Below are 16,130 nucleotides of genomic sequence, written 5' to 3'. Positions count from 1 at the left end.
CATATGGAAACTGATTGGACTTCAGTCCATTCCACACCTCAAACTCCCCCCCCCCCGCAAGGCAGTTGGAATTTTCAGTAGCATAACATACCTCATAGGGTAACAATGGTTACCACTCTCCAGGTGAGGGCTACAGATAACTCAAACATACAAATGCTCTTCAGGTAGCAGAGATCAGTCCCTCTGGAGAAAACAGTGGACTCTGTCATTAAACCCTGCTGAGGTCGCCACAGGAAACTGACACTGTTTGCCCAAAGCCAGAACACTCTCCCAGAGCCTCTTTCTAGATCCCGTTGTATTTATTTCCGCAACGGGTATTATTTCTAGTCAAAAAATAAGTATAATTCTCCTCTTTAAAAGTGCCTCTTCCTCCTCCCAGAACAGCATGGCCTTTGCTGGATTTTAAAGGATAGCCACCTTGGTGGCCCTAATGAAAGCGGAAAAGTAATGTATACATCTTGTAAACAAAAGAGCACACAGACCTTCTGCGTTCTAGAACATAAAGAGAGCTGCATCTTCTGGAACACCCAGGCGACCACAAGTGGGCGCTGGACCACCAAAGAGAGTCCTGCACTCCCTTAAAGATGATCTCTTGCGTTTTGCCTTGGGGCTTATTCAGATTGTTCTTTCTACTCACGTGAAAGTGTGTCCCATTGTACAAAGCCACAATAAACATGCCTCAGAAGGCTTGGGCTGTGTTAACTTCTCACAAGAAAGTTGCTTACATGGAGACCGGGCACTCCCTCTAAAGTGAAAGGTAATCTGCAGGTGAACAGCCATTACTCTCCTGTAACTTACGTGTCCCAGGGCTGAGTCCTGGGTTCAGATTCTGAGGCTCCCCTCCCCTTCACATGCTCTGGCCTCCTGTTTACTGCCTGGTGAGCAAGGAGGGACCCACAGCGGACAGAAATGAAATGGAACTGCAGGAAGGAAAACCCCCCCACAGAAACATTTTAAGGTGTCCTTTTATTAAAATGTGCGTCACTGTTCTGTGTGGCTTGCTTTGCTGTTGTCTGGCTGTCAGCGTGTTTCCTGGGACAGCTGCCGTGGCTTCAGCACTTGAGCCTGACCTGGGGAAGACTTCAGGTTGTTCGTGGCCTTTGGCTCCCACCCATGGCAATGTAGACGTCAATGGGAACGTTGGGCAGGGTCAGGCAGTGGCACCCTGGACATCTTCGCAGCTGCCTGCCCAAAAAGAGAAAGGGGACAGAGAAAGAGATTATCCACTTGGCTGGCCCAATATACACATATGACAGGAGGAATTATGAGCATGACCCAGAACAGGAGATCTTAAGGAATTCATGTTCTCTTCCTCACAGAGAAGTAGCCCAAATAACCCAAGCTTCTAAGAACTTGGAAGTTGTGGGGTAGGCCACAGTTAGTACTTGAATGGAACAACCGCCAAGGAAGACGGGGGCTGCTACATGGAGAAAGGCAATGGCAAACCACCTCTGTTTGTCTCTTGCCTGGAATGCCCCATGAGTTGCAGTTATTATGACACAATGACGTTGTTGTTCTTGTACATTTGAGTTTCTGAGTTTTATCATTACAGACCACGAGTTCAACATACAAAGGCTGCACCCTGACCTGGATAGCCCAGGCAAGCCCAATCCTGTCAGATCTCGGAAGCTAAGCAGGGCCGACCCTTGACAAGTGTTTGGATGGGAGACCTCCAGAGAATACCAGGGCCAGGAAGCCAGAAGCAGGCTATCAAGCCACTTCTCTGAATGTCCTCTGTGCCCCAGTAGGGGTCGCCATGACTTCCAGGCACACAGACACACACACAAATGCAATAAAATAAAATACAAAGACCACTAGTCCATAAAATCCGCTAGGTAAAGTGTTATGCAATTCACATTCTTTCAAAAGGGATTTGGTTACACAGTGGGTTGTGCCCAAAATAAATCAGTTTATTTATTCAACCGAGAAACTAAAATGTGGGATTCGCTATAAAGGGAAGCAGTGAGGGCCACAAGGACAGATGGCTTTAGAAGGGACTTAGTCCTGGAGAAGAAGAGGTCTATCAATAGCTTACTAGCCTTGGTCACTCCATAGTCAGAGGCAGTAGTCCTCTAAATCCCAGTGGAACACCAGGAGGCAATATCAGGGGAATGGCCTTGGCCTCTGTGTCCTGTTCATGAACCACCAAGGCAACTGATTGGCCACTGTGTGAAACGGGTTGCTGGACTACATGGACCACTTGTCTGATCCAGCAGATATCCGGGAGCTTCTGGATGTTCCACTCAAAAGGTCAAAAAGGTCTCCACATAGATCTGCTTTAAAAATGATATACCTAGCAGGACTTTCACACACAGCACCCTAAGGGCTGCCCAAAGGACTTATCACTGGCTAACCCAGTCTTGTCATGCTAAGCAAGGTCAGCCCTGGTTATTACTTGGATCATGGGAAACCACCAAGGAATTCCAGGGTTGCTATGCAGAGGAAGCAATGGCAAACCACTTCTGACCTTCTCTTGCCTTGAAAATCCTACAGGGTCACCATAAATTAGCTGTGACTTGACAGCAGAAAAAAAGCTCATGTGATGGAGCCCCTGCACTAAACCTTCAATGGACAATGCCCAAAAATGTTTTTTAAAAAGATATGCAGATTCTAGAAATGTAAATTTAAAAGTTGAAGTATTTATTATAGGTATACTTGCTTTTGCCCTAACCTGGATGACCCAGGCTAGCCTGATCTTGTTAGAACTCAGAAGCTAAGCAGGGACCATCATCGAAGTCCAGGGTTGCTATGCAGAGGAAGGCAATGACAAACCACTTCTGAACATCTCTTGCCTTGAAAACCTCACTGGGGTCATCACAAGTCAGCTGCAACTTGATGGCACTCACCTCCACCACCTTGAATAAACCTTTGTTGGTCTTAAAGGTGCCACTGGACTCTAAATTTGTTCTTCCTCCACCACCACATTTGCTTTCGGTGTGTATTACAAGCACCATTTTGGTAAAATATGTAAAACAAAAGTGTCCTTCCCCACAGTCATTTCCTTAACTGTCTCTGCACCTTGAAAATTATCTTATTCTAACATTGGACCATTCATTCCTCCATGCCCCAAGTTCCAGCTTCATTCAGGCTAAGCCTTCCTTTGCTGATTTACTGCCGAATTTGTTCCAAGACTGCAGGGCTTGGTGATTGACCAGAGGTAACATGTCATCTGTATGTTAAGGTCTATGGGAGGATTCAGTGAGTGGGATGCGTGAAGGGAATGGCAGGCAAGGGTTTTTTTGGGGGGTGGAACTAAAGGGCTTCTTAGAGATGCTTAACAGAAAGGGACATGATAGAAGTGAGTAGCTGCCAGGAATTCAAGTGTGAGCCATGCATAGATTTATGCCAGTGCACTAGAACAATCATGCAGGGTGTGCCTGTATATTTATTATTTATAGTGAGACTATGTGTGTGCCACTTCCTAATTTTCAGTTATGCACATAGACATTCCTATACTGGCTCTTCGTTGATCTCTGCCTCTGAACATTGACATTGTTTGGCTCTCTAATGGTAAAAGGTTGTTAACCTCCCATGAGAACCACCATTCTGTGCACAGAATGGAATGGCAAGTGTTTAGACTGACCCTGGCATTATTATTCCACCTCTACCCGGTCCTTACCTCGTTGCAGTGCGCTCAGGGGCAACCGGCTCCTGGGTATCAGGGGCAGTCGCCAGGCTGGGAGAATCTCCTGCCTCTATGGGAAATCTCCGAGCTTGTGGGGTCTCTTGGGAGCTCATGTCCAAGCCCCAGACCTGTCTGATTAAGAGAAGAAGGATGAGTGGAATAAGCCCCCCCCCCCAGTCCACTGTCAAGTTCCACATCAGACTCAGGTACCTGCCCTAATAAAAGACCTTCTAGTGGAGTGCACACTGCTGGCAGGGATGGGCAACCATGCAATAAGGTCTGCAGGGTAGGAAATGCAGAAATTCTCCCAGGGGGCAGATAGGGCACCAAGGAAGTTCAGGGTCACACAGAGGCAGGCAATGGCAAAACCACCTCTGAACATCTCTCAACAACCCTACAGGGTCGCCATAAGTCAGCTGCAACTTAACAGCAATTTCTACCACCGCCAGAAGTCAGTGGACACCCAATCCAGCCTCCCCCCCCCACCCACCCCAATCTCTATTGGAATAGCAGAGGCTCATGTTAACAAAGAAAGAGCCCTTCTGCTCTGGGTCCGGAAGCTTTCCTTTCTCATCTCAGTAAGGCTGCCCCCTTCTTTCCTGTTTTAAAAAACCAGGATGTGTGTCTTTGAACAGCAACTTTACAAGCAGAACCAAGGCAGGAGAATTTTCCTGGTACTAGGAAAAGCTTCAGCACCTAGATTCTCAGAGAACCAGAAGGAGACACAAAGCCAGCAAAAAAACCCGCCCCACAGATATGTGGGGTGCCCTCCTCAGAGCTGAAAAATGTTCTCAGAGGCACATGCTTATTTGAGAACAAGGGCCAGGCATTCCAAAGAGGTTCAAGGCATGGGGCAGGCCTGATTCAAGCCAAACCCCCCTGTGAGATGCAGTGGGCACAACTTAGCCTCCAGACGCTTGCTGTCCTTTGCCGTACCTATCAAAGGCGGTGGAGTGCTCCCTAGAGTCCACTGGGCAGCTTGAAAGAGCCTATTGCAAAGGACAGGCTCCGACGGAGCCCAGAGAGAGGCAGCGACACTGCTGCATTGTGACCCAGATAGCAGTGCTTGCATCACAATGCATATGGGCCATCACTTCTCTGAACTCCTGGCCTCTAACACTAGGGAGCCCCCACTGGAGACCTTTGTTGGCCCTGTGAAAACCAACTTGGGAGTGATTCTCCCTCTTCCCAAGCTGCCTCCCTGTCTCTTATACGCTCCTGTATTAGATGAAGAGACCTCATATGTGTTCCAGAGACCCCAGAAAGGCATTCAAATGGGGTGGGGAGCAAACAGAAGGGAATTCAGGTCCAAGTTTATGAACCAACAAGCCCTGCTTTGTTTGGTCTCCTCTGTCTTCAGCCATGGAAAGAACTCCTTTCCCTATACCACCACCGGTATCTTTTATCCAGGGGTCGTTTCGTAGAAAAAGAGCTAGGGAAACTCATTAGCATAACTCATTAGCATATGCCACATCCCCTGACATCACCGGAAGTGTGTCATAAGGCCACACCCCCTGACATCAGCGGAAGTGTGTCATAAGGCCACACACCCCGCCCCCAACGGTCCCGGCCGCCGCCGGCCTTGCAGTCCTGGCTGAATGAGGGCCGGAAGCAGGGGGCGGGGCTTCGTCATGTGCCCTGCCCCCCGTACCTCACCCGGGGGAACTGTGATCCCCCCCGATCCCCCCCCCCCGAAATGACCTCTGCTTTTATCACCTTCAGGTAAGAGCTTGCTTCCTCCTAAGGAGTGGGCAGACATCAGCTGAAATATTAACAAGGAATCTCTGGCGGTAACAGATACTGAATTTCTAGCTATATGGCCCCTCAAGTAGCCTCCTCCTCCTCAACCACTTTCTCTTAAGTAACTGCTCTTCCTCAATCACAGAAGTGAGATGAGAAAGTCTGGTCTTGTTTTTGCTTTTGTTGAAGTTTGTGTACATATGTTCTTATGAAGAAGACCAAGAGACTGAATTCCAGGGATCTGTTCTTCTGACAGTTCTACTTTCCACAAGCCCAAAGAAGTCCTCTTGTAGGAACAGAAGGCTGCTTGGACCAGAGGAAAGCACCATTGTTAGCAGAATGGATCCATGGAATTCATCTCAGTGCCTCCAAGAATGCCAGGCAGATATTACAGATGCAAACAGTATAGGAGTGCTTAGAAAGAGATATAATGTGCTGTAAATCATGGGTGATGAACATGACAAAAACTATTTATCAGAATGGCTACTGATGAAAATTAAGGGAGAACTGGTCTTCTAGACTGGAAATTTAGAGGCCAGACATGGAGACGTCTGGCAAAAATAACTTTAAAATGTTTGTTTTCTTTCTCACTTTAAGATATCATGGCTGCGTGGCCAGTGTCCAAGACAGCTACTTCAGATTTACCAAGCATCAATAGCAGCCCAGTGTTCACTGTAGAATTAACAGCCATAAGACACCATGTAACAAACAGTTTTCTAAAGGAACTGGATGCTAAATATATAGAAGCAAGCCTTAGACTAGCTGTGGTATTAAAAGCACATCTTCTGTCTACTAGTACCCAGAAGTCAACTTTTATAAGAGATTGCTGATTTTTACTCGAGGCATCCGTCTAGAGCATCAGCCTGCTGAGGAAGGGGCCTAGCAGACTCAACCCCCCCCCCAGTAGTTCTTGTGCTTTTCTTGGCAAAGCAAGACCTCTTAGCTCTGATACCTTTTGTCTGGTCCCACATAAATCAGATCAACAGACCAGCTGTTCTTCCAACCAGCACCCCAGCTTTATATATCCTACTTTTCCTCCAAAGAGTTCAAAGCATTTTAGCATCAGAGGTAGGTTAAGCTTGAAAGATGGCAACTTGCAAGCTTCATCGCTAAGTTGGGATATGAACCCATGTTTCCCCCATGTCTTACTCTGGTCATACTGTCCTTGCTAGCCCTCTCTGGACTAACCGTTCCAACCTTGGTTTCCCACCCAATGTACCACAGCCTGGTTCCCCAGTTTATCCCACAGTCACAAATTCCATGGGAATCACCTCACTTGATAAGGAAGGGGGTTGAGGAAATCAGAATACTTACTCTTAAGTCTCGCCCGATGTAACTAGACCCAAACCCTGCCACACACTCTCAAGCCAGCAAACTTCCATGGTGGAGGAAAAAAACAGAAATTTAACCGTCCATGTTCAGTGCTACTAACTAGCTGGTCTACCTACACTATACTACACACTACAATGATCTCTTACCCCAAGGCCACACAGCTGTAGGCCTCTTGGCAGGTTAACCCATCACCCCCCTGGAGGGCACTGTTGAGAGGCAAACACAGGGCCAGATTTTTGTCCTTTGGAGTAATATGAATGGCCTCTTCCCATTGGTGCAACCCCACTACCTCTACCCCGTGGCCTTCGGGTAACACAAGGTTGCATCACAATGAAAGCTCAAAGTTTTAAGATGTCCAACCTGAGTTTCACCCCTCATCAAAGGACCTTGTCTAGGCAGGAAAAATGATCTAGCATCCCGGGCTGCTATCCATGCAGACCCTGGTCTGGAAGGAGAAGGACAGCAATGTGTATACTTTGTGATGACATGATGCCCTGAGAGGATGACCGATGAGCACGTTAAAGGCACGATGGAGGAGTTCCTTCTCTCCCATGGTTACCAAGTGGGCAAAACCATTGGAGAAGGGACATATTCAAAGGTCAAAGAAGCTTTTTCGAAGAAACACCAGCGAAAAGTGGCCGTGAAAATTATAGACAAAGTGGGAGGACCAGAAGGTAAGCTGAAAGAGAAGGGCTGCGGGTAAGCTCAGTAGGCAGGTCATCTTTGATAAATGCAGACAGTGTTCTTGAAAAGAAACCCTTTCCGGAAAGAGGGTGGATTGCACCTGCATATACATGCCTGACTAGATTTGACTGTTTTTTCCATCCAATAAGTTGCTTCCAGGTTGCTGAGAAATTTCTTTTGCAGGGCTTGTTGATTCTACAGCCTTCTCACATAATCTTTTAGTCACACATTCCTCTCTCATACACAGATAATTTTTTGCCAATGACAATTGGTACTTGGTCCACTGCTTTTTTAACTTGTTCATTAATGGTTTGGAGATGGGAGTAAGCAGTGAAGTGGCTAAATTTGCGGATGATACGAAGTTGTTCAGGGTGGTGAAAACCAGTGAGGATCGTGAGGCACTCCAAAGGGATCTGTCAAGGAAGAGCGAGTGGGCGTCAACATGGCAAATGGGGTTCAATGTGGCCAAGTGCAAGGTGATGCACATTGGAGCCAGAAATCCTAAATATAAATACACATTGATGGGGTCTGAACTGGCAGAGACTGATCAAGAGAGAGATCTTGGAGCTGTAGTAGATAACTCACTGAAAATGTCAAGACAGTGTGTGACTGCAATAAAGAAGGCCCTATGCTGGGGATTATTAGGAAGGGTATTGAAAACAGATCAGCCAATATCATAATGCCCCTATATAAATCAATGGTGCGACCTCATTTGGAATACTGTGTGCAGTTCTGGTCACCACACCTTAAAAAGGATATTATAGCTTTGGAAAAAGTGCAGAAAAGGGCAACTCGAATGATAAAAGGGTTGGAATACTTTCCCTATGAGGAAAGGTTAAAGCGCTTAGGGCTCTTTAGCTTGGAGAAACGACGACTGAGGGGTGACATGATTGAGGTTTATAAGATTATGCATGGGAAAGAGCAGGTAGAGAAAGAGGTACTTTTCTCCCTTTCTCACAATACAAGAATTCGTGGGCACTCCATGAAATTGCTGAGCGGTCGGGTTAGAACGGATAAAAGGAAGTACTTCTTCACCCAAAGAGTGATTAACACATGGAATTCACTGCCACAGGAAATGGTGGCGGCTACAAGCATGGGCGGCTTCGAAAGGAAATTAGATAAGCATATGGAGCAGACGTCCATCAGTGACTATTAGCCACAAGGTATAGATAGGGGCTCTGGGGCAAGTGATGCTCTGTCTTCTTGGTGCTTGGGGGGGAGTCAACAGTGGGAGGGCTTCTAATGTCCTAGCCCCACCGGTGGACCTCCTGATGGCACTCGTATTTCTGGCCACTGTGTAATACAGAGTGTTGGGCTGGATGGGCCTTTGGCCTGATCCAACATTGGCGTCTCTTATGTTCTTATGTAATTGGCTGCTGCTATATTTAAGGAATCCTAGAACAATTGGATGTACTCCTCTCTTAAACACAGATAATTTTTTGCCAATGACAATTGGCTGCCGCTATATTTAAGGAATCCTAGAACAATTGGCATGGGGGCTTTCTTAGCATTAGCATTTAAATGACCAAAGCATATGAAGGGGGGGGAGAAAAGTCGCAACTGCATAGGAATCATTGATAGAATTTTCTGTGGTAAAGACTTGCCGGCAGCACTTGCCTGCATGGTGGAGGTTAATATACACACTTGCAAATTAAAAACTCATTACAGGACAGCTATGCCAAGCATTGCTAGCACCAGCTTCTGCCAAGGCTGACCCAGAATTCATGGATATTTGAAGGGCACTCTTAGCTTTTGTACCTGACGAGGCTTGGCTCCTAATAGAATTTCTCCACTCTTTGGATCAGAGCTATACCTCTCCAATTTTAGCAGTTCAAAGACATATTACTGGGCCCATAGTTCAGATTTAAACTGCCCAGATGCCATGCTTTTATTTAAATATATATTCTTTTTTATATAATATAAACTCTCCTTAAAAGGAGAGAATTTTCAAACAGCACTGGCTTTGCTGATTCTGGAGAGAGTTGCTTTGGAACTTGCAATTAAGAATGGGTAACATCTTGTGATGTATGAACCAATGTCTTACAGTATTTAGTTAGCCTATAAATCTTTAGTTTTATTATTTTATCCTCACAGTAAATGTTCCTGTGTAAAATATTACTTGTACCTTAATGAAAATATATTCTAAATATTAATTCTAGTCATTTGTCTCCACAGTCTGCAATTTTAATCTATTGCCTAACTTTGCAGACCACCTGCTACTTTACTTAGCTTTTGTGGAATTCCTAGTTAATCCAAGGAAGGCCAGGAGTTTATCCGTTGGCTTCTGGCTGGAGGGAGGGAACGAAAGATTGGTGGCAGCCTATTAGTTTTAGGTGTGTGCAGGTGTACCTCAATATTTTGCCATTTGTGTTTACTGCCCTCTTGGTGAAAGGTATTTAGCCTGGGCTGGTTTGGATGATGTTTGGTTTTTTTTAATATAAACTCTCCTAAAAAGGAGAGAATTTTATTGCTTTTCATATTAGAAAGGGGGGAGGGTATATAGAGGGATAAAGAAAAGGTCGAGTGATACTTTCATTAGTATGTTAATCTGTTAGTAATAATCAAAAAAAATTCTTCTTTGGCTTCATTGTGTTGTCAATCGTCTTTCATCTCCTCAGTTATAAAAAATTGTTAAAAGATTAGTAGTGTCCCACTTTTTTGCTGTTAATAAAAACTTTTCAAACGCCTTGCGAGCTGATTCTTCTATTCTCAGGTTGGTTTCTCCTCCGAAAAGACAGGAAGGGTCCTCCTCCTCATTATCTTCTCCAGCTTTTTAGCTTCTCTTCCGGGTTTTTGCTTGCCGCTCACAGCCTGCAACTGCCGCTTTTCAACACGCCTTTCCGATAAAGTCCCAAGCTCTTAGAACGATTTTTTCTCTTTTTATGTCTTTCGACTTTAAATTAAACGCTGTCGTTCTTGTAGCCGGATCCCTTATCCACACCTCCGCTTTAAAGGCATTTTCCTCGTTACTCGCAGCTCAAAGCTTATAACAGATTTCCCAGAGGAAGCTATCGTTCAGACCGGGAGCTCCTCCCTTCTTGTTGCGCAGTTCTTTTTCCAGCTCCGACATCTTATTTATTTTGTTTACATTAAGCAAATTTCGCAAAGCACAATTAAAAGATAGATCATCATAACTTCTTTTCCAACAATCTCTCACCGAATGACACCACCCTTTTCAGCTTTCATTCTCCCCCCCCTTTCTTCTTTAAGGTCTCTTTTTAAACGGGAGTACAGGAATCCCTCCTCCTCTTTCGCTGGGGGGGGTCTTCCCCTCGAACGCGGCGAGGTTCATTAGGGCATGAGGGGAGCCTCAATTTCCGACCTTCCGGTCGAGAAAGAGGCTTTTCCCCTCGCGCGCCCCGAGTCGGAGCCCCTTCTGGGGCTTGTCCGGGTCTCCGCTTGCGCGGATCCCCCCCTCGGCCGCGGGCAGGCGAAGACGCCCTCGGGAGCGCCCCGAGGTTGCATCCACCATTCGTGGAGACCAAACCGGAAGCCTAAATATATATTCTTTTATGGCACATGACAAGCTTAAGAGATTGAAAGGTGGACTCATCAATGACTTTGTAATTATTTGACAGCTTCCTGCATATATTCCTCCTCTTGAAGACAGCATCTATTCAGATTATACTACGGAGGTTGGTTAGATTCACCATATTGAACTTAAAGCTGCAATCATAACACTTGCCTTGGAGTACACTCCACTGAATAAAATGGGACTTGGATGTAGACTTGTTTAGGATTGCTCCCCGAGTCTCAGCTTCAGTGCTTCTAGGTTCAAACAGCCAGTGTTTCTGCCTGCCAGATTGCTCCTCATCAGGAAGGTCTGGAGTCACTTCAGATCTCCTGAGTACCTAGAATCTTCTGTTGAAGTCTAGCCAACAATCTTTGCTGATGGTTCCCCTCTTGCCATCAAAGTAGGTCTATGACAGCAAGGTTCTCATGGCATCACAAGAGGCAAGGAAAGAAAACACTCTACGGAGCTTTCATGAAGGGTGTATAAACCTTCCTCTCTACACTGCTCTTTAAATAGAGGGTGCTAGAGGGGAAGGGAAGAATGATGAAATCTTCATTGGAATATTGAAAGCAAGTTTTGCATGTAGCTTTAAGCTTAGTTATTGGAACTTATTTGTTCCTATTGGAGGTGTACTTGACTCATGGTGTTAGCCCCCTTAAGCCCAGGAAAGGCTTATACATCCCTCTCTATATAATAATCAGGTCACTGAGCTTTTGCTTATCTTTGCCACTGCCATCTTCTCCCTCCACCCCTCTCTCCATCATTTGCACCTGCTACTGCAACTCCCATTTTTTCTGGAGTCTGCAAAGCCATACACATATGCAATGCCATTACAAAACAACATGGCAGCCCCTACGAGAGGCAGGGCCATAAGATAGGCACCTGTGCATCAGGTGTATGAAGGCCCCACCCAATGTTATATCAAAGGGTGGACTTCTCCAGCACTGCATTACTACATAGCACTTCTAACCCTTTCATATTCCATTCTGAATGACTGGGAAGTCCAAGGTTGCTATACAGAGTCAGGCAATGGCAAACCACCTCTTTTTCTCTTGCCCTGAAAACCCTATGGGGTCAGACAGCACTTTCCACCACCAAAACCATGAACACAAAAGTAGAAACCATGCAGCTCCTCTTGGAACAGACAGCTTTGTAGTAAAGTGAGTCACAACTTAGCAGGTAACTGAATGTGTCTATTCACAAGTCATGAAATTTCCCAAGATGCCACGGTTAGAGCATCTCCCAAGAATCATGATTGCTCCAGAAATACAAGGTGGGACTAGGTCATCCTGCAGCCACCTGACCATCCACTGATGCACCTTGGTCAACTGTTCAGTTTGGTGTAGTGGTTAAGTGCGTGGGCTCTAATCTGGGAGAACCGGGTTTGATTCCCCACTCCTCCACTTGAACTTGGCTGGATGGCCTTGGGCAAGCTGTAGCTTTGATAACAGTTGTTCTTGAAAAAGAGCAGGTTCTGTCAGAGCTCTCTCAGCCCCACCTACCTCACAGGGTGTCTGTTGTGGGGAGGGGAAGTGAAAGGGGTTTGTAAGCCGCTCTGAGACACCTTTGGGTAGTGAAGGGCGGGATCTAAATCCAATCTCTTCTCTTCGTCTTAATTTTTTTTTGTAATAATAAAATTGTTCCTTTGCCATTTTCCTTCCCAGAGTTTATTGAGAGGTTCCTTCCCAGGGAGCTCCAGATTGTCAAGCGCTTGGATCACAAGAACATCATCCGTGTGTATGAGATGCTGGAGTCAACTGAAGGAAAAATCTACCTGGTGATGGAGCTGGCAGAAGATGGTGACGTCTTCGACTGTGTCCTGCAAGGTGGGCCCTTGCCTGAGAGCCGAGCAAAAGCCCTCTTCTGTCAGCTAGTAGAGGCAATCCGCTACTGCCACAGCTGTGGTGTGGCGCACCGTGACCTGAAGTGTGAGAATGCCCTCTTACAGGGCTTCAACCTGAAACTGACTGACTTTGGATTTGCCAAGCTGCTCCCCAAGAACCGCAAGGAGCTGAGCCAGACATTTTGTGGCAGCACTGCCTATGCCGCCCCCGAGGTGTTACAGGGTGTGCCCCATGATAGCAGAAAAGGCGACATTTGGAGCATGGGGGTGGTTCTCTATGTCATGCTCTGTGCCAACCTGCCTTTTGATGACACGGACATACCCAAGATGCTTTGCCACCAGCAGAAGGGGGTTTCCATCCCTGGCCACTTGGGGATTTCCGAGGAATGCCAGGACCTTCTCAAAAGCCTGCTGGAACCAGACATGATCTTGAGACCTTCCATCGAAGAAGTAACTTGGCACCCATGGTTAGCAAACCCCTGAGAAGAGGACCATGTCCACAACTCTCCCCAAATAAAAGGGGACAGGCCATTTCCAAAACGCTCACATATATTTTAACGTTATGCTCAGTTTTGTAGTCTATCCTTACCCCTTCATTCATGTCTGGGAAAGGGGGCAGGGAGAGGGGGGGAAAACATAGATTGACAAATAATCTCACCATTTCCCCTCAAAGCAGGGATTAGACTCACTTGCTGTAATAGCACCGGCCTACAGAGAGGCCCAGGTGGCTGGAAACTGAACCTAGGGCCACCAAATGGAGAGCAGAGAGTATTCCTCTGCAACCTTGCTAAACTGCCAAAGGCACACACAACCAAACCCTCTTTCCAAGGCTGCATCTAAAGAACAACAACACAAAATTAAACGGGAGAGTACAGTGAACAACAAGGGTGTGACTTGTTGTCCCTCCACGACTTTCCTTTACAGGCATCTTTGCAGGGAGGATTACACGGCAGGTCTTGCTGCTGGAACAGAAAATATTCTCTTACTTTCAATCACTTGCCCCTAAGAAGATTCCCTTCTACCATCAGGCAAACTGATAATGGTCCATTCCAAGTAGTAATGGCTCTCCCATTCCCTCAGCCCTGCACCTAAAAATGCCACAGATCCAATCCAGACCAGTAGGCACGCACAGCATTAGACCTACCAAACTCCAGCCCTGCCTGCTGACTTAGCACACATCCTATCAGCCTCTGCAGCTCACTCTGAGGAAAGGGATGTGCAAAACTGGCGGTGCAGAAAGCAACCCAAAAGTTTATGTCCTCAGCCCTGTGGGTGCAGTGTCTCCCAGAGAGGCAGAACACACCTTCCAGGGATGGGAGTGGTCTGCAGGTGCCAGAACTCCCAGATCCTCTGCAGCTGAGACCCAAACAACAGCAGAGGATCACTCACTCCTGGCAATGTTCCCTCTTGCTCACTGAGACCCAAAGTGGGAATTCTGCGAGGAGCTGCTGGAGGAAGACGATATTTCCCAAGAAATGCCTCAAGCAGCCTGGTGGGCCCAACACCACCCAATCTTCTTCCTCCTTTCGTCCCAACCCCACAAGAGCCTTGTCTGGACAGAAAAACGCCTTCCCTTCCAATCCCTATCCCCAGCCTGACTCCTCTGTCCTTCCCATAGCTGTGCACACACAAGATCTCCAAGAGGATGAGGACACATAGCATGCATTCCAGAACATCAGACTACCCCCACACACACACACATTTGCACAACAGATTCTGGTGGGGAGAAGAAGAAAAAAAGAGACTCATTTGTCTAGTCTATTTCTGTAGAACTCCTTTAATTGCTCTTAACGGCCAGTCTGTAAAAGGTTCAGGAGAAAGTCATTATTACAAAACTAATAGTTGTTCGAGTCACTTGTTTGCCCCAGCTAGAAAACGGCCCAGGGAGATGTGGTATAATTTAAAAATAAGAGAACATTGCACAACCAAGAGAAAAGGGATGGGGAGGGAAGACCCTAAAGGAGAATTATGAAGGAATTGAAGCCCCAGCACTTTCTTTCAGTCCCAAGCGGGCATCAGGTCCTTCCATGGGAGTAGTCTTCCTGAACTCAGTTTAGCTTTAGGCTGCCAAACCGTGCTCCACCATCTCTTAAAAGCAGGCTGCGCTAGGGCCCAAGCATTTCTGTCCAGATCTGTAGCTCTGCTAGGCAGACAACACATGACACGATCCTAGCTGTAAGGCTTGATACAGTCTGTTCTTTGTGTACTTGCAGCCTGAATGCCAAGACATTCTGTAGCCCTGCAACTGTAGCAGGTTCAAAGGGCCCGGTCTTCAAGGGGATGAAAAAACAGAGCACAGTAGGCTTTGTAATCTGTTCCTCCTGCCCCAATAAACTGTGAAGTTTGATGGGCCCCAAAGACACAGCCAAAGAGCAGCTTCCTTGGCAACATTTTGTAGATGCTGCTTGCGAGCTGCAGACATCAATCCCTCTTTAAGTGCTGTTCCAGCTCTGCAAAAGTGGGGGGGGAAGGGATGCACCCACAACATGTCTCACATTCCCCATCCAAACTGCTGCTATGAAACAGCACTGAGTAAGTGTCTGGTTTCTGCAAAAACCCTACTCTGTTCACTGTGGCCAAGTGTGCTTCAAAAGCAGGGCAGTCCCTCTTCCCTTAACCTGCTTTTAACTCTTGACTGCTGCATTCAGTTTTTCCCAAATGGGTTTGTTTCCATGGACTATTTCAAAACAAGAGCCTATGAATGAGCCTCCACCTGACCAGAAGCCTCTCACTGCCTTTAGCAGCTGCTGGTTCCAAAAGCTGCTACAGCCACCCATGAAGAACCTCCTCACAGACCTCCCCCACCCACCTGTGCTGCCACCCACTCACTTGACTCCACCAGCAGAGCCTGGCCAATTTTCAAAGCAAGAACGAGAGCCACAGTAGCTTTCTTCTTATGACAGCAGAGAGGAGGAGGGCGTCAGACATTGCTGGAGGGAGGGTGAGCAACTGAGTCAATGAGCAGCCAAATGCCAAGGACGGGTGCAGCAGCTGTTGGACCTGAGAGCAGTAGCAGTCACCCAGAGGCTTCTGATTATGTGAAGGCTTGGTCAAAGCCTGTAGAGCATGAACCCATTGTGAGTTATGAAAACCAGGCCATCTTATAACACAGTGGAAGGGTGGGGGGTGGAGGATGTGCATTTTCTTCTGCTGCTACATGGAACTGGGAGATGATGTGCTCTTTCATGCGGCTCCCATTTTACTGGAGCTGGCACAGGATCATACCCCAAGGAGATAAACCTCCAGTTTGGACCCATATTAAAATAGTGTCTGAACAATACTGTGAGTTCTTCCACAGCTCTTTGACTTAGCTGCAACAGGCAGGAGGAGGAGGAGGAGGGATGCACTCTTCTTCCCCATACCATTTTCTCCCCTCAAAAAAGAGAAGATAC

General features: G+C 46.8%; 2 protein-coding genes across 2 annotated transcripts; one reads left to right on the top strand and one right to left on the bottom strand.

Annotated features, from left to right (window-relative positions):
- Positions 1 to 1,082: 1,082 nt before the first annotated feature.
- Positions 1,083 to 6,523, bottom strand: FAM229A (family with sequence similarity 229 member A). The gene is given in 4 exon segments (XM_015408055.1): positions 1,083 to 1,185; positions 2,802 to 2,805; positions 3,609 to 3,753; positions 6,515 to 6,523. Coding segments are annotated over 4 exon segments (261 nt in total).
- A 703-nt stretch (positions 6,524 to 7,226) lies between these two features.
- Positions 7,227 to 13,277, top strand: TSSK3 (testis-specific serine kinase 3). The gene is made up of 2 exons (XM_015408095.1): positions 7,227 to 7,371; positions 12,560 to 13,277. Exons 1-2 carry the CDS (start codon positions 7,227 to 7,229, stop codon positions 13,219 to 13,221), a joined length of 807 nt encoding a protein of 268 aa, XP_015263581.1. The 3' UTR covers positions 13,222 to 13,277.
- The last annotated feature ends 2,853 nt before the right edge of the window (positions 13,278 to 16,130 follow it).

The sequence above is a fragment of the Gekko japonicus genome, unplaced genomic scaffold (assembly GCF_001447785.1).
Source record: "Gekko japonicus isolate JY-2015 unplaced genomic scaffold, Gekko_japonicus_V1.1 scaffold36, whole genome shotgun sequence".
In the NCBI taxonomy this organism is placed as follows: domain Eukaryota; kingdom Metazoa; phylum Chordata; class Lepidosauria; order Squamata; family Gekkonidae; genus Gekko; species Gekko japonicus.
The sequence above is the reverse complement of the archived record's forward strand: the minus strand, read 5'-3'. Positions and strand labels throughout refer to the sequence as shown.

Excerpts from the sequence above, each read along its gene's own strand:
- TSSK3 (XM_015408095.1), top strand. The coding sequence starts at position 7,227 with ATGGAGGAGTTCCTTCTCTCCCATGGTTACCAAGTGGGCAAAACCATT. Across the intron at positions 7,372-12,559 it reads CAAAGTGGGAGGACCAGAAG|AGTTTATTGAGAGGTTCCTT; the intron begins GTAAGCTGAAAG and ends TTTCCTTCCCAG.